Below are 17,981 nucleotides of genomic sequence, written 5' to 3' on the forward strand. Positions count from 1 at the left end.
AGCAACACCACGAGGCAGGCCCATCAGCTCCCAAGGGCCAAGCCCAGGGCACACTCTCCGCTGCATCTCCAAAACTTGGAAAGGGCAAATAGGACAGAATCCTGCCTGCCACCTGACCCCACCATCCTCTCCTCTGAGCCCCAGGCACTGAGGAAGATTCGGAGGCTGGAGGGCCCCAATTCTGCTTCTTAGAGCTTCTTTGCCTCTGCCCCGCAGGCTCCCAGCGAGTACGAGACGAGTCCAGAGCAGCTCTTCTACCGGATCGCCCACCTAAACCGCGGTCAGCAGTATCTGCTATGGGTGGCCGCCGTCACCTCTGCCGGCCGGGGCAACAGCAGCGAGAAGGTGACCATCGAGCCTGCTGGCAAGGGTGAGAAGCCTGAGGCTGGGGCAGAGGGGCAAACACTTCCAAAAGCTCCCTTCCAGAATCCTGGTTCTCCCCACACAGGGGCTCTGCCTGCTCCGCTCTATCTGCGACCTGACTGTGAGGAACTGGCCACTCGCCTGCCTCCTGGATACACCAAGACTGGGCCTCTGCTGCCCCCTGACTCCAGCAAAGCCTCACAACAGGCTGCAGCCAGCTCTTGCCTGGGGCGGGTGGACAGGGTGCACTCAGTTCCTGACTCCAAACCCTACTCCCAACTTGAAAAACGGGGAGTCGCCTCTACCTCCAATTGAAAACCGGGCCTTTGTCCCAGTGCTCAGCTCCTCCAGAGGTGGCTACGGCGGGGTGTGCTGCTTCCACAGAGCAGTCGAGGCTCAAAGGAGAGCCCCCAAGCTGAACCGGACACCCGGCAGGAGTGGTTCCAGCGGTGGCAGATTGCTGCGATCCGCAGACCTTCACAGATCCCATGCTGTGAAGGAGGCTCTGGGCTAGAATTAGACCCTCTTAGGGAGTGCCCCACTGAATCTCTGACTGGACATGAGTGTGCCATGGGGGATGTACCCCCACTTTTCAGAGGAATGACACTTCCAAGGCCTCATCCCCAGGGCAAGCTGCAGCAGCCGCACAGGTAGAGCTGCAAGGCTGAGCGTCTGTCCCGTCCCTGGGGTGTAGGAACTGGCCACAACTAGCCCAGGACCACAGGTCTACTTGCCGCTGGGCCTCCCTGGGCCCCTCCTCACTCCCCCACTCTCTTACCCACCGCAGCCCAGACGAGAGGAGGTGGTGCCTGCGCAGCCTGGCCACCCTACCGGGGCAACTCAAGCTTCTCTTGACCCAAACACAAGAGCCCCAGCCCCTACCCTGCCACGGGCTTAGCCAGCCAGCATCTGATCGAGGGCCTACGGTGGGCCAGGGGCTTCCACCTGCCCTGCCAGCAGGGCTTGTTGACCCATTCCACAGCTGAGCAACCTGAGGCAGGAGTGGCATGGGCTGAAAAGACAGCCAGGAAGGAGTGAGCTAGCTCTCCCAGCTCCAAGTCAGGGCTCTTTCCACGCAGCCTCAGGGCCTCCTACCACCCCCTTACCCCTACCACCACCCTCTTCAGAAAGGGAAGGGGCCTAAAGCCTATCACCTTTCCAGAACAGCTGGCACTGGCCCAGAGGCAGGAGTGTGAGGGCTGGACATCTTTGCAGAAGGCTGGCCCCTTCTCCTGGGGGCATTAAACAAACACAGTCCTAGAGAGCTGTGGACTTCCTAGAACACATTTACACAGCGTCACCTCACAGCTGCCCTGTGAGCTGAGAAAGACAACCATTGTTGTCCCCTTCCCCCATACACACACACACGTGCACACACACACTGCACACTCACATACATATGCACATGCATGAACACACGCATATGCACACACACTTATACACACAGACCTGCACACTCACACACTTATGCACATACACACACTAATGTGCATACACGTACACATTACGCACTAATACATGTACATACATGCACACACATGCACACACGCACACACACACAATACACACTAATACATGCACACATATGCACACACATGTGTACATGCGCGCACACTACACACCAATACATGTACACACATGCATACACATGCACACACACACATTAATACATGCACACACATGCACCCACACATATACACACGCACACACAGTATACACTAATACATGCACACACATACACATGTGCACACACTATACACACTAATACACACATGCACATGCATATACACACGTGCACACACAGTATACACTCTAATACATGCACACACATGCACACGCATATACACACATGCACACACTATACACACATGCATGCACACACATGCACATGCATACACACATACACACACTATACACACTAATATATGCACACACATGCACACACATATACACACATGCACACACTATATACTCTAATACATGCACACACATATGCACATGCATATACACACACGCACGCACTATACACGCTAATACATGCACACACACATGCATATACACACGTGCACACACTATACACACTAATACATGCACACACATGCACATACATACTCATACACACATGTATACACGTGCACATTCACATATGCACATACACACTAACACATGCACACTCGCATGTGCACACACACACATATGCACACACATATACACTAACGCATGCATATGCACACACATGCAGATGCACATACACGCACACACACCCTGAGACACACAGAGATTCAGGGAGCCAACCCCAGCCTGTGGCAAAACCAGGTCTGGAAGCTGATCTCTGGAGAAACTCGGAGAACCTCCACAAAGGCCCCAGGCTTCTCACTGCCCGCCCCTGGAGGCCGTCTTCATGTGGACCCCTCTGCCGGGCCTGTCTGGTGCCCCTACTGCTCCAAGCAGACCCCAGAACTCCCCTTCTCTCAGAGCTCCTTGGCACCCGGCACGACCAGCACAGGAGCCCAGCCCCTACGTCCTGCACCTGAACCTCTCAGCTGCTCCCTCACTCTCACTCTCACTCTCCCTCCACCCAAGAAGGGCCCCAGCTCCATGGGCCTGCTCTACTCTCTGAGGCACTTGGGCACTTGGTTCCTTTAAATCTGGGCCTGGCGATCTCTCGGGCACTAGATGCATTTACCCACCCACCACACTCTGGGCACCTGTGGCCCTGCACTTTCTGTGATGCTGCTGACCCAGTCCTCTGCAGCCACCCTCGGGGCACTCCCGTCCTCTCCTCTCTGCCTGTGCATACTGATCCTAGAGTTGGTCACTTCCCTGTCAGTCTGCATCCCCTCCTGTGGCCTCATCACGCCTGCTGACTCCCAGATCAGCGTCTTTGGTCCAGGCATCTCTCTGGTGCTCCAGAACACGCACCCGCCTGAGGTCTAGCTACAGCTGTGGCTGCACTGTGGACTCAGTACGAGGTGAAGCTATCTGGGCCTTCCTGCCAAGCCTGCCCCTCCTCCAGTGTGCCCTGTTCCCATGAGGGTGCCATCACTCACCTCCGTGGCCCAGCCAGAATCCTGGGAGCCATCCTCCCCTCCCCATTCTCTTCCCCCAAAGTAGCGAGACCCCAAGTTTTGTCAGCTCTTGCTCTGAGCCCCTCATCTCCCCACTGCCACACATCACCTCCAGCCTGCATTCTGGCCACCATCCTGTCATGGTCTATGTCCTCTGGGACCCCCCTCCACCAAACTATCCTCTGCAAGCAGCCAGGATGCATCTGAAATCGGCTGAGGACACCACTCCTCCTTTTTTTTTTTTGGGGGGGGACAGTCTTGCTCTGTCACCCAGCCTAGAGTGCAGTGGCATGATCTCGGCTCACTACAACCTCCGCCTCCCAGGTTCAAGCGATTCTCTCGCCTCAGCCTCCCGAGTAGCTGGGATTACAGGCACCTGCCATCGTGCCTGGCTAATTTTTGTATTTTTAGTAGACAGACAGGGTTTCACCATGTTTGCCAGGCTGGTCTTGAACTTCTGACCTCAACCTCAGGTGATCCGCCTGTCACAGCCTCCCAAAGTGCTGGGATTACAGGCATGAGCCACCGCGCCTGGCCGACACCACTTCTTATAACCCTCTGGTGGTGGCTGTCTAAGAGGAATTCCAACCTCCTGGCCCTGCCAGCAAAGCCCCCAAGATTCTACTCCTGCCCGTCCCCTGGACTCAAGCTTTGGTTACCCCAGGGTATCTGCAAACCCTCACACCTGCCGTGAGCTTCAGGTCTCCACGTCCCTGCTCAGTGCTGTTCCCTTTTCCTGACATACGTTTCCTTCCCTGCATATAAAGTCTTTCTTAGCCTTCAAGTGAGAGCTTCCTATTCCAGATGCTGTTCCCGGCCATCACCTCCACTGCCCACTTATCAAGCAGCATTCAAATTCCCCCTGCCTCGCACCCCTGGGCTTCTTCGTGCCTGCACCTACCATAGCATTTTGCCCCTGTTATAATTTTTCCTTAAGTATCTGTCTCCCTCTTTGACGGTGATCAACATGACGACAGGGAATAAATCATACTCATTTTTTGAATCCTCAGAGCCTCATGCCATCCTGACCATAACTGGTATTTCATCAATGTTTCTTGAGTCAACGTCTCCCAGCCAATATTCCCTGACACCCATCCCTTACCAAAAGCCCAAGGTGGAAGTCAGATCGGGGAGGGAGGATTTGAACTGTAAATCCAGGGAGCCCTGAGGAAGGAGGCAAGGATATTGTGCAGAGATAGAAGTGGCGTGGCTCTCATCCTCTCCTCCCTGTAGCCCCAGCAAAAATAATCTCCTTTGGGGGCACCGTGACGACACCTTGGATGAAAGATGTTCGGCTGCCTTGCAATTCAGTGGGAGATCCAGCCCCTGCCGTGAAGTGGACCAAGGACAGGTGTGTGTCAGGACTGTGGAGGGATGGGGTGGCCCCAAAGAGGGATATAGTAGAAGAGGTATGAGGAGGAGAGTCTGGGGCCCTCCTTCCTGGTGACCCGGTTGCCTCCAGGCCCTGTGGAGGCCCTGCAGGGTATACTGCTACTGCTCTCTCAAGCAGGCCTGGCCTCCTGGCTCCCCTCTTGGGAGCCAAGGACCTCCCTTCCCCAGATGGTTAAAGAGGCCGGGTTACCTCATACCCCCAGGGAGTGCTGAGAAAAGCCCCAAGAACCCAGCATCCCCTGGCAAGCCTCCTTCCACTCCCAGCATTCTTTGCCACACACTGGGGGGAGGGCCTCAGGACGAAGGGGTGCTTGACATGACCCACCCGCCCCATCCTCGCCCCCGGCAGTGAAGACTCAGCCATTCCAGTGTCCATGGATGGGCACCGGCTCATCCACACCAACGGCACACTGCTGCTACGTGCAGTGAAGGCTGAGGACTCTGGCTACTACACCTGCACGGCCACCAACACCGGTGGCTTTGATACCATCATCGTCAACCTTCTGGTGCAAGGTGAGGCTCTGTGAGGCAGGTGGCCCCTGGTGGGGACAGGGATGGAGAAAGGGTAGGAATTCCATCACGTGAGAATGTCATTGAATAGAAGAAGATAAATCAAGGGAGAGATAGACCTTTGGGGGAACAGAGGTGCATGTGGAAGGGGAGGCAGGAGAGCTGGGGAGTGGGAGTGAGGGTGTGGGAGAGCCAGCACCTTCCCGTCATGGGGGGAGCCCCACACCGCGTCACAGGGTCCACCCTTGTGCTAAGGGGTGGTGACTTTCCCCTCACAGTTCCCCCGGACCAGCCACGCCTCACTGTCTCCAAAACCTCAGCTTCATCCATCACCCTGACCTGGATTCCAGGTGACAATGGGGGCAGCTCCATTCGAGGTGAGGAGTGGTCTGGATGAGGGGGGAAGACAGGGGAAGGAATTCTGGGCCTGGGGTAGGGAAGGGGCTTCACCCACTTCTGCCGTTTGTCTCCAAATGGCAGAAATGATCTGGGGGCCAAGTGACCCACAAGGAAGTCATTCAAGTGCCAAGGGAACTGCAATGGCCCAGGCAACTGGGATTTAGTACGCCTGCCCTTCCAATGCCACTTGTGAGCTGTGTGACCCTGGAGTAGCCTGTTTCCCTCTCTGTCTGGGTTTCCCAATCTGTCAAAGTAGACAAATGGACTAGATCAGTGCTTTCCAAGCATGAGTGTGCATCTGCGTCACCAAGCGGCCTTGTAACAATGCAGCTCTGACTCAGCGCTCTGGACTGGGGCTGAGGACCTGCCTTTCTAACAGGCTCCAGGTGCTGCTGAGCCTGCTGCTCAGGGGGCCATGCGTGAAGTAGTGAGGGTCTAGACAGGACCCTTTGTGAGCCTCACAACTCTGGTTTTCTCCACTCCCGACCTGGGCCACTAACCCCTAACACTAGAGCCAAAGTGACAGCGTCAAACCCGCCAAGGGGCTGGACCCAAGGCCCTTACAGTGTTTTGTTGATTGGTTGGTTTAATACAGAGAGTTGACTGGGGCTGGTCTTTCCAATTTTGCTTCTAAGGAGCATATGCCTATTCCAATGACCAAAGGCCTGACTCTGCCCCCTCCCTGGAGCCCAGCCCCCCTATTGGGGTACCCAAGGCTGGGCTTCTGTTGCCCTGCCCTGCCCTGCCCCCACCTGAATCAGGCCTACCCTCCACAGGCTTCGTGCTACAGTACTCGGTGGACAACAGCGAGGAGTGGAAGGACGTGTTCATCAGCTCCAGCGAGCGCTCCTTCAAGCTGGATAGCCTCAAGTGTGGCACATGGTACAAGGTGAAGTTGGCAGCCAAGAACAGTGTGGGCTCTGGGCGCATCAGCGAGATCATCGAGGCCAAGACCCACGGGCGGGGTGAGGCCCAGGCCGCCAGGGCAGGGAAGGAGTGACGGGCCCAGTGAGGGTGGGGTAGAGGGGCCGGGTATGGGGTGGAAGGTGGCTGGGTGGGGAAGGAGGGGTCCAGGGATGCAGGGAGCCTGAAGGGAGGAGTCTCAGCCTCCTTCCCATCACCACAGCATCCCAATAGATCTCATTAGGAAAAACTAGTTCCACTTCCCCACTGGGTGGCCGAAGGTGGCACTCCTTTGCCTCTTCCTGGCTCCCTTCCTCCTCTGCTGAGGCCTCTCTCCAGGCCCTGCCCTTTTCTTCCCTTTCCTCCCTCCCCTCCTCTTCCTCCTCTGCCCCCTGGGGCTTCCTCACCTGACCTGTGCCAAACATGTGTTCTGGAGCTACTGCCATCCCAGCTGCCCCAGGGAAATCCTTTCCAGCTCAGCCCAGTCCTGCCTCCCCCCGAATCTCTCTAACCTCTCTCTCTCCCTCCGGCCTGCCAGAGCCCTCCTTCAGCAAAGACCAACACCTCTTCACCCACATCAACTCCACGCATGCTCGGCTTAACCTGCAGGGCTGGAACAACGGGGGCTGCCCTATCACAGCCATCGTTCTGGAGTATCGGCCCAAGGGGACCTGGGCCTGGCAGGGCCTCCGGGCCAACAGCTCTGGGGAGGTGTTCCTGACGGAACTGCGAGAGGCCACATGGTACGAGCTGCGCATGAGGGCTTGCAACAGCGCTGGCTGCGGCAATGAAACGGCCCAGTTCGCCACCCTGGACTACGATGGCAGTGAGTCACAAGGGTGGGAGGGATGGCACAGAGGCTGGAGCAGGGTAGTGCGAAGGAAGTGGGCAGAGTGGCAGATACATAAAGAGACAGACCAATAGAAAAACAGGCAGGGATGCAGGTGGGGGAAATGCTGGCCCACAGGCAAAAGGGCTGACAAAGGGAACATCAGGTTGGTTGCAGCCAGGTAAGTGGGCAATGCACCAATGGCCACTACAGATGGACAGATACATAGGTCAGTAATACCAAAGATGGAGAGTCTTTGAAGCTGCAGTCCTCAATCACTGTGCATTGTTTCAGGGAGGTGACGAGGGAGGTAGAGGTGTGGTTGAGGTCCTGACCCCTAAGAACTTTCTGCTGATATGGAATATTAGCCAGGAGGGAACAGCCTATGCTACAGTCGCAAATACCAAAGCCTAGTGGCTTAACCCTGTACTGATTTGTTTCTTGCTCTCTTGGAGTCCTGTGAAGGTTGAGTGGCCACCATGTTTTTGAACAGGGAGCCTCCGAAATCCACAGAAAAGGCATATACCAGTTCCTAAGTGCCTTGGCCAGCAGGTGGCCTCTGCCACATAGGGATACATATACACATACACATGCACACATACACATACACACACATACACACACACATCCATTGAAGGAACATGGAAGGCTGAATTCATAGAAGCCCATTGTCATAAGTCTACCTATGTGTTAAGGAAACAGAACAAAAGCAGTATCAGAAGGGGATGAACTCAAGCAAGGAAGGCTTCATGAAGGAGGTGACTCTTAAGCAAAGCTCTGAAACAGGCAAGGATCAGGGCTTGGCAGAGGGTTATGTCAGCAGGAAAACTTGTCATGTTTCCCTGCAGGAGACCCGGGTTAACAGATATGGCCCCCAGGAGGGGTGAGCAGGGGGAGAATGTAGGGTTTGTAGTGGTTTTTGTCCCCATCTGGGAAAGAGAACCCAGGGTCCACTGCCCTGACTTCTTCCTACCATGCTTCACTCTTGGTTCTCCTCATCCCAGCTGGATATGAGAATTTAAACCCATCAATCCACTCTCAAGGAATGAGCACTGAACTCCAACAGGCGAGAGACTAACTCCAGGAGACTTCAGGCTAATTCTACAACAGTACCAGGAAGTCGTTAATATAATGCAATATAAAAATGACACAACTGTTCATGGCTGTCCTGATAGGACCAGAATTTGGGGAGCAGAGGGGAAGGCCAGGGCTCTGTGCCAGGAGGTGGAGGTCAGAGCCCAAGGTCAGCAAGAGAGGTCAGAGGTCTGCCTCACCCAAGAGATGCTCTGCACAGCACCTGGCTCATAAGGGACATCTAATTCTATTCTTTGCCCTCATTCAGGCACCATTCCACCCATCAAGTCTGCTCAAGGTGAAGGGGACGACGTGAAGAAGCTATTCACCATCGGCTGCCCTGTCATCCTGGCCACACTGGGGGTGGCACTGCTCTTCATTGTACGCAAGAAGAGGAAGGAGAAGCGGCTGAAGCGACTCCGAGGTGGGGGAGCTTCCTATGGGCCTTCCAGGAGGGGGTGTTGGCTCTCAGCCACGTTGTCCCCACTTCACTGGCTCACAGCACCATCTGGATGATACAGAGTGCCTGTGTCCTCTTGAAGGAAGAGTGGTCACTCCAACTTTCTGAAACCTCCTTAGTTCAGAAGGTTTCATTCACCACTTCCTCCTCTATGCCCCCAAGACTTTGTGCCTGCCCCAGTCAGGGCTAATATTTAGAGGTACACACTGGTTAAAGCCATGTTGGTTGTTAAATATTTAAACATTTCCATGTTGGTTGGTAAACAGATGTTGCTCCTTTCCACACTGGATGCTCCATCCCCTCTCACAGGATCCCTGCAACTTTCCTAGGACCCATCCACTAAAGAATAGACCTGCAGGTAGCCTCTAGTACAATGCTCAGTTCTAACTGGGCAGTTTCTGCACCATGTCAGGTGTTAAATATTTTGAATATTATCCCCTTTTTCCATTACCTGATGCCACAGTCTACTGTGAATGGGTCTGATTTACCTCAATTTTCCCATGGCCTAATACAGTGTCTGGCACCTACTAGTTGCTTCACAAATATGCTTTCACTTATTTGGAAAACTTTTATTGAGTCTGCTTCATCATAGATATTGCAAGACTATAGAGATCAATAAAGAACAGCAAAGCCATACTCTTACAGAGATTATTATCTAATGTGAGAAGCCAGGAAACAATAGTAGCACAGAAAAGAGAATGATTAATGCTCCCTATTGTGTTCAGGAATTGGGTAAATGGATGAACAGATGGTTCAATGGATGGTTGATGATTGGATGGATGGATGGATGACTGGGTGGATAATTGAATGACTAGATGGGTGAGTAGTTACATGGTTGGATGGTTGAATGGATCACTGAATAAATGGTTGAATAGAAGGATGTATAGATGGAAGGATGGTTGGATGGCTGAATAGATGGCTGGGTGTAAGGATGGTTGAATAAAAGGTTGAATGAATAGATGGGTGGATGGATTGTTGAATGGCTAGATAATGATTATATGAATAGTTGAACAGATGGGTAGGTGATTGAACAGATGCTTGGATGGACAGATGACTATTCTGATAGATCGATGGATGACAAGTTGGATGGATGGCTGGATGGAAAAACAATTGGAATTGTGGGATGATTGGGTGAATGGTTAAAGGAGTGGTTGGATGGAAGATTTAATATATAAATATAAGAAGGATTGAATGGATGTTGAATGCATGGGTGGATGGTTGAATGGATTACTGGTTGAATCAATGGGTAGATGGATGGACAGATGGATGGTTGAATAGGTGGATGATGAATTAATGGTTGGTTGGATGGATGAATGGATAATTGGATGGTAGATGGTTGGATGGATGGCTAGATCAATGAATAAATGGATGGATGGATGGATCAATGATTGGGTGAATGGATAGCTAGATAATTGGATGGTTGGATGCATGCATACAACTATTGGGATTCATTCTGACAGCTCATTCTCAGGTATCAGGGGTCTAATAAATTAAGTAGGCCCTTTAATTCTCTCTTCCAAATTCCTAACCTGAGAGTCCTGATCCTATTCAAGGCTCCTCTGAGACAAAGAATGGGCCCTAAAATCCATCCATGGACTTTTTGGGGACAGAGTCCCCAGAGGAGGAAGTGAAGCCTCTTGGTTGATATGAGAGTTTAATAATCTGAGGCTTCCTATTGACCACCTTTACCACATCCTCTCCTCTCCCCAAGATATAACTGAGGATAAACTTTCCACTGATATCCATTTCCAGCCTGTTATGGTGTCATGTTTAAGTAGAGTCAATTCATGAAGCAGATGGGGCACTTGCTATGCCCCCCTGTGCTTTGGGAAGGATCTCTCGATTAGATAAAATCTGAAGAAAGGAAAACAGACTTGAGCCAAATCCTGAATTGGGTGCAGTGAAACTGCGTCAAGTTTTAGGCTGTTTTGTAGGTCCTTACATTTCTCCTTCTGCTTCTTAGGAAACCAGCCCTGGCCCCATTTTAAGGAATTCTCCACCTTGTTTCCCATGCCTCTCCCATTGTCATCCTGTTCAAACTTCATTCTCACCCAGCCCTCCTCTCCCTCTACTGTTTTGCAGATGCAAAGAGTTTGGCAGAAATGTTGATAAGGTGGGTATCACCAAGCTGCTTCCTTTTTCCTCCCTTCTCCCCTCTCCCCTGAGGAGGACTCAGGAGCCTCGCTCTGAACTCCCAGAATAGGAGACAGGCTTCTAAGATCCCACTGTCCTGCAAAGCCCCCTCCCCCAACCCCTTATGGCTGCTGAGCCACCCACCTCATCTTTCTCCCCACAGCAAGAACAATAGAAGCTTTGACACCCCTGTGAAAGGGCCACCCCAGGGCCCACGGCTACACATTGACATCCCCAGGGTCCAGCTGCTCATTGAGGACAAAGAAGGCATCAAGCAGCTGGGTGAGTGACAGGTGCCACAAGCTCCCTGTCATGCTGGATGTGCTTCCCCAAGCTACAATCCATGGAAGTCAAACACCTGCCCTCATGGCAGTGCCCAGGGTTCTGGCAGTAGCCCCATCAACCACTCAACAACCTTAGAACTCATTGTGGCTTCTCTCAAGGGCTAAGTTTCCTCCTCTGTCCAACGGAGGGAATTGCTGGCCTTTCTGTGACTCAACATTGGATAAAGCCTGGGTGTGGTGGATCATGCCTGTTATCCCAGCACTTTGGGAGCCCAAGGAGGAAGGATCACTTGAGGCCAAAAGTTTGAGACCAGCCTGGGCAACATAGTGAGATCCCATTTCTACCACACAAAAAAAATAGCCAGGCATGGTGACACATCCTGTAGTCTCAACTACTCGGGAGGTTGAGGTAGGAGGATAGCTTGAGTCCAGGAAATTGAGGTGGCTGCAGTGAGCAATGATCACAATTAAGCCTGGGCAACAGACTGAGACCCTGTCTCAAAAAAACAAACAAACAAATCCACAAACAAAAAACACATTGGATAAAGACAAAGAGAAATTCAGTCACATCCAACAGAGCTTTAAAAAACAATTGTCAAGGACTCATGGTAATTGTCCTTCTTTCACCAGGAGATGACAAGGCCACCATCCCTGTGACAGATGCTGAGTTCAGCCAAGCTGTCAACCCACAGAGTTTCTGTACTGGCGTCTCCTTGCACCACCCAGCCCTCATCCAGAGCACAGGACCCCTCATCGACATGTCTGACATCCGGCCAGGAACCAGTATGCATTATCCCCAGGGAGACAGCCGTCTTCCCACCCAGGGTGCCTTGGGCATAGCGTGACAGAGGTGGTGTTTTTTCTAAAGGGAGGAGGGAGCATAATGGAATAGAATGAAAAAATGGAAAGCACTGGAATTAGCGCCTGGAGACCTCGATTGCAGATTTACTAACTGTGACCTTGGGTCTACCACTAACTTTATCTCTCTGGGCCTGTTTCCTTACGTAGAAATTTTGAGAGTATTGGGTATTTGAGTTCTCCAGGGGTCTTTCTATCTCTAGCACTGTGTATCTGGACATAGGAGAGAACACATCAAGGACTGTAGGGAATGAATGGACAGTCAGGAGGCAGCAGGAAAGGACATCACATTCTCCCCCAGGTGGAAGGAAAAGATGGGGTGGGTGGGGAGAATGCCCTCCACTGCCCCCACGCCTTGACTCAATTGCTCTTCTCCTCTGGGGACAGCGATGTGGTTAGGAAAGGCAGCATTCCCAAGGGAGCTTCTGTGGCTGCGTCTGCCTCTTCCCTTGCTCCCCCTTGCCCTTTCTGGTAAGTGCCAGCTGCCCAAGCCTGGGTGCCTGTGGTTGGAGGATGCAATTTCTTGCTTCTGTCTGTGCAGATCCAGTATCCAGGAAGAATGTAAAGTCAGCCCACAGCACCCGGAACCGGTACTCAAGCCAGTGGACCCTGACCAAGTGCCAGGCCTCCACACCTGCTCGCACCCTCACCTCTGACTGGCGCACTGTGGGCTCCCAGCATGGTGTCACCGTCACTGAGAGTGACAGCTACAGCGCCAGCCTGTCCCAGGACACAGGTGTGCCTAAGGCCCTGCTGGCATCCTGAACACCTCCCCACAGTTCCCCATCATTCACCTTCACCTTCTATTCTTCCAACTTCTACCCACCAGCTCATGGGGCCAAGGCACAAGTCAGTTTCATGTCTAGCTGGTCACTGACCCACTGTGCAGCTGGGACAAAAACACTTGACGTCACTGACCTCTACTTGGTCAGGGAGTTAATGTTGCTTTCCCAAAAATTGTCAGAGAAACTGGTACACATGATGTTCACTGGAAAAAGGGCTGAATGTTCCAGGGGATGGTTGCTTATTTTCTTTTTTTTTTTTGAGGCGGAGTCTCGCTCTGTCGCCCAGGCTGGAGTGCAGTGGCTGGATCTTGGCTCACTGCAAGCTCCGCCTCCCGGGTTTACGCCATTCTCCTGCCTCAGCCTCCCGAGTAGCTGGGACTACAGGCGCCCGCCACCTCACCCGGCTAGTTTTTTTGTATTTTTTAGTAGAGACGGGGTTTCACCGTGTTAGCCAAGATGGTCTCGATCTCCTGACCTCGTGATCCGCCCGTCTCGGCTTCCCAAAGTGCTGGGATTATAGGCTTGAGCCACCGCGCCCGGCCGCTTATATTCAAGAATGAAAGATGTTCTGCCCTTCATGAGTCAAAGTTCCTACTTCTGCCACCACTGCCACCTTCACAGGATCTCCTCAGCCTGGTGTCCTCCATGACCAGACTTCCAGACAGCTGCTGGGGTTACGGGCAGGGGAAGTGCTCAGTCAGTCTCACTTATACCCTTCTCCCCATAACCTACTCCTGTCCTCTTAACTCCCCAGACAAAGGAAGGAACAGCATGGTGTCCACTGAGAGCGCCTCTTCCACCTACGAGGAGCTGGCCCGGGCCTACGAACATGCCAAGCTGGAGGAGCAGCTGCAGCACGCCAAGTTTGAGATCACCGAGTGCTTCATCTCTGACAGTTCCTCTGACCAGATGACCACAGGCACCAACGAGAACGCCGACAGCATGACGTCCATGAGCACACCCTCAGAGCCTGGCATCTGCCGCTTTACCGCCTCACCACCCAAGCCCCAGGATGCGGACCGGGGCAAAAACGTGGCTGTGCCCATCCCTCACCGGGCCAACAAGAGTGAGTGCTCAGACCACCTCCCAGGCAGTGCCCCCTGCCCCCTGGCCCCAGCCCCATGAGCCCTGGCTAGATCTAGTCCTACTAGTACCAGGATCCTGCCAGCCCAGCTTGGCTCCTTGGCAGTGCAAGGTGGTACCAACAGCAAGGACTTAGGAGCAAGGAAGGTCAGGGCCCACATCCTGGCTCAACCTCTTCCTGTGTCTGTGGCCTTGGGTAAGCCGTTTAACCTCTGTGGCCTTAAGTTTCTCATTTGTAAAATGCCAATGATAGTATCTACATTGCATTGTTGTGATGGGTATTAGAAATGATATACATCCCCAGCATGTCATAAGGCCTCATTCATTCAGTAGTGAGCATCCCCTTTATCTGAAGCTGTGCCAGGATGGAAACAGATCCCTTCAGGGTCAGCTGCCCAAGGGTCTCTGGTCTCAATGCTGTTTGAATTTAATCCAGACCCAATCGATCAGTCCTGGCAGCTCCGCCCACCATGGTCATACCTCTTGGTAGGCAGTGACCTGGCCTGGCTGGGAACCACCTGACCCCAGGGGCCTGACCAGAGCCTATGCCCTTAGAGGCTGGCAGGGCAGGGCTAGGATCACCAGGGGGAGTCTATCAGCAGATGCTGGGGTCACAGCATGCAAAGCCGAGACTATCAAACAATGCAGTGTGGTCTGCTTAGCACTGGCCATGCTAACTGAGGCAGGGGCGGGGCTCTCTGGGTCATGGAAAGAAGAGCCTGGAGCAATGGAAAGACTTTGGAGACTGTGGCCCTGTATGACACCCCCACCCCTTTTGGCTGTGCAAATTTAGGCAAATGATTTCATCTCTCTGAACCTCAGTTTCCTCACTTGTAAAGCACAGGCAGGTATTAACCAATCCTGGGGGCTGTCGTGAGGATTCAATAAGAAAATCTAAGGAAAGTGCCTGGCCCAGCTCCCCCGGGGAAAGAGGCCCATTTGCAGGCAGGGTACCCATGGAGCACGGGGTGGCGGGGGGGGTCAGGCAACAGAGGTCTTAGAAGCATGTCACATGGAGGCAGTTTAAGAAATTACTAGGTTGGGTGCGGCGGCTCACGCCTATAACCCTAGCACTTTGGGAGGCCAAGGCAGGCTGATCACCTGAGGTCAGGAGTTCTAGACTAGCCTGGCCAACATGGCAAAACCCCATCTCTACTAAAAGATACAGAAATTAGCTGGGCGTGGTGGCACATGCCTGTAATCCTAGCTACTCAGGAAGCGGAGGTGCAGTCAGCTGAGATCGTGCCGCTGCACTCCAGCCTGGACGACAGAGGGACACTCTGTCTCAAAAAAAAAAAATTAGGAACTTTCCACCTGGAGAAGAGGCGACCAAGTGGGAGGAGAGAGGACATGTAGCCGATTTCAAACATTTGGAAGGCCCCCATGGGAAAGAGGGGGACGCCTCACTCTGTGAGACCTCAGAGGACAGAACCAGGCTCCATGGTGGGGAGGCGACAGGGAATGATATTCCTTTCCTCCTCGGGGTAAAGAAAAGCTTTCCACCAGCCAGAGCCGTTAGGACATCCTTGTCCTTAGCAGTAGTGAGCTCTCCACTACCGGAAGCTGACCAGCCTCTAGTGACCATTGAACAACAAGCATCCATGTATTGGGCAGCTGTTATCTGCAGCAGCCACTGTAGCAAAGCACTTTACCTACCTCATCTCATTCACCCCTCACAATAATCCTGTGGGGAAGTAAGATCATCCCCATTTCACAGATAAGGAAACGAAGGCTCAGAAAGGCCAAGCACCCCCCCTTTCCGCTACTCTTTATTGCCCCCCAGTGGAGGGGCCCCGTGCCAGATCAGAGAGAAGACGGGGGGCAGGCGATGGGGTGAGGGCTGAATGAGCCTCTGCCTGTAACATCCTCTGCCTCTGTGATTCCAGGTGACTACTGCAACCTGCCCCTGTATGCCAAGTCAGAGGCCTTCTTTCGAAAGGCAGATGGACGTGAGCCCTGCCCCGTGGTCCCACCCCGTGAGGCCTCCATCCGGAACCTGGCTCGAACCTACCACACCCAGGCTCGCCACCTGACCCTGGACCCTGCCAGCAAGCCCTTGGGCCTCCCCCACCCAGGGGCCCCCGCTGCCGCCTCCACAGCCACCTTACCTCAGAGGACTCTGGCCATGCCAGCACCCCCAGCCGGCACAGCCCCCCCAGCCCCCGGCCCCACCCCGGCTGAGCCCCCCACCGCCCCCAGTGCTGCCCCTCCGGCCCCCAGCACCGAGCCTCCACGAGCCGGGGGTCCACACACCAAAATGGGGGGCTCCAGGGACTCGCTTCTCGAGATGAGCACGTCGGGGGTAGGGAGGTCTCAGAAGCAGGGGGCCGGGGCCTACTCCAAATCCTACACCCTGGTGTAGCGCTGGCAGGAAGAGCAGCCCACGCCTGGACCGTGCCGCGCCGCAGCCCCACACGCCAGCTCGGCTGTTTTTCTGCATTATTTATATTCAACTGACAGACAAAAACCAACCAACGACAAAACAAAAACCCCCAATCATGAACGCCTGTACATAGAACTCTTTTGTACAAATGAAACTATTTTCTTCTTCTCCATGAAGCCAGGGCACAAAGAATTTGACAGTACAAGTCAAATCCCCCACCCCACAAAATATGTGTGGAGATATATATACATATATAGACAGATAGGAACGCGTCCACAAGCTATATATCTATATATTTCTCTCACCCTATTTTGAGACAGAGGCACAAAGACTCAGCAATTTTTTTTCCTTCCTCCTCACCCTCCCCCAATCTAGGTGGTTTTGACAAAGACCAAAATCCCAACTCAGAGACACTGCATGCGATTTTACTGTTCCAAGAAAACCAGGAGTTGCTTCAATTTGCAGATGCTTATGTGTTAATACCTTTTTCTATGAAAAAAGACCCAGCGCCGTGTGCAATAAAGGTTATGTTTCTATGTGGTGGTTTTTTTCCCATCTGGCGAGGGCCAGCGGGGAGGGAGGAGAGACCCCGATCCCAGGCCTTCTGTCTCTCATAAAGAGACTTTGTGAGAAGCCTGGGCTTTGGCTCAGTGCTTTAAGACTTTCAAAGGCTTGCAATTAGCCAAGGTGCCTCCTCTTCTGTTCTCAGAGCTGTGCTGGGCCTGCAAGGGGAACTAGGTCGGTGGCTTCGTGCAAACTCCTAAACCCCTCTGACCCACAGTGTCCTTACCTGTAAACAGAGGGAAGCTTGTAGCAGATGGAATGAGGCGACCTCGGGCTCACCAAGCACTGGGGAGCCTGGGATGGGGGGGGTTGCCTACTGGCTTCTCTCCTCCAAGAGAGTGCAGGGTAGCCAGGGGGCCAGGACTGTGCAAGATCACTAGCCCACAGCTGTGGGAGAGGTGCCTATTGAGAGCCGGGAAGAAGAGATTATCTAAACCTGGGGCACCAGGCCAAGGCCTAAAGTTCTGGGCTGTTAGGACCAGATGAGATCAGAGGGAGAAGGAGAGAAGCTCATGGAGGAGAGGGAATGGAGCTCAGCCAAAGAGAACCAAGTCAGCACACCAGGTACCTCACCTGGCTTCCAAGGAGTCAGCCAAGTGGAAGAACAGGCGTCCACACGGAGGAGCAGGCAAGGTGCTGTGGGTGTGCAGAGGCCCCTTTCTGATGAGAGGGTCCAGAGGGCATCACAGGAGGTGGCAGGTGAGATGGAACTCCAGGGACTTGAAGGTTTGGAGAGGCAGAAGCAGGTGACTGGCCCCTGGGTGAAAAACAAGTGCACCTAAGAAGTGCACAGGGGGCTCCTGAGTCGAGCGCTGCAATTGGGGCTAAGCTGTGGATCAGGAACCTGGAAGGAAGGTGAGTCTGGGACCCGCTGCTCCCCAGCAGCTGAGAGG

The 17,981-nt window shown here is 53.4% G+C and overlaps 1 protein-coding gene across 1 annotated transcript in view; it reads left to right on the forward strand.

Moving 5' to 3' along the window:
• The window catches only part of DSCAML1 (DS cell adhesion molecule like 1), a 364,654-nt gene extending 347,594 nt beyond the window's left edge, over positions 1-17,060 (forward strand). Inside the window, exons 21-33 of the mRNA XM_021926590.2 lie at positions 217-370; positions 4,665-4,782; positions 5,173-5,336; positions 5,612-5,710; positions 6,509-6,697; positions 7,174-7,461; positions 8,807-8,962; positions 11,081-11,111; positions 11,295-11,413; positions 12,046-12,198; positions 12,815-13,009; positions 13,813-14,124; positions 16,028-17,060. Of these exons, the coding sequence (XP_021782282.1) occupies positions 217-370; positions 4,665-4,782; positions 5,173-5,336; positions 5,612-5,710; positions 6,509-6,697; positions 7,174-7,461; positions 8,807-8,962; positions 11,081-11,111; positions 11,295-11,413; positions 12,046-12,198; positions 12,815-13,009; positions 13,813-14,124; positions 16,028-16,503 (2,454 nt within the window). The 3' untranslated portion in view covers positions 16,504-17,060. The remainder of the gene's footprint in view (positions 1-216; positions 371-4,664; positions 4,783-5,172; positions 5,337-5,611; positions 5,711-6,508; positions 6,698-7,173; positions 7,462-8,806; positions 8,963-11,080; positions 11,112-11,294; positions 11,414-12,045; positions 12,199-12,814; positions 13,010-13,812; positions 14,125-16,027) is intronic.
• Positions 17,061-17,981: the final 921 nt, after the last annotated feature.

This window comes from Papio anubis, chromosome 12 (assembly GCF_008728515.1).
Source record: "Papio anubis isolate 15944 chromosome 12, Panubis1.0, whole genome shotgun sequence".
Taxonomy (NCBI): Eukaryota; Metazoa; Chordata; class Mammalia; order Primates; family Cercopithecidae; genus Papio; species Papio anubis.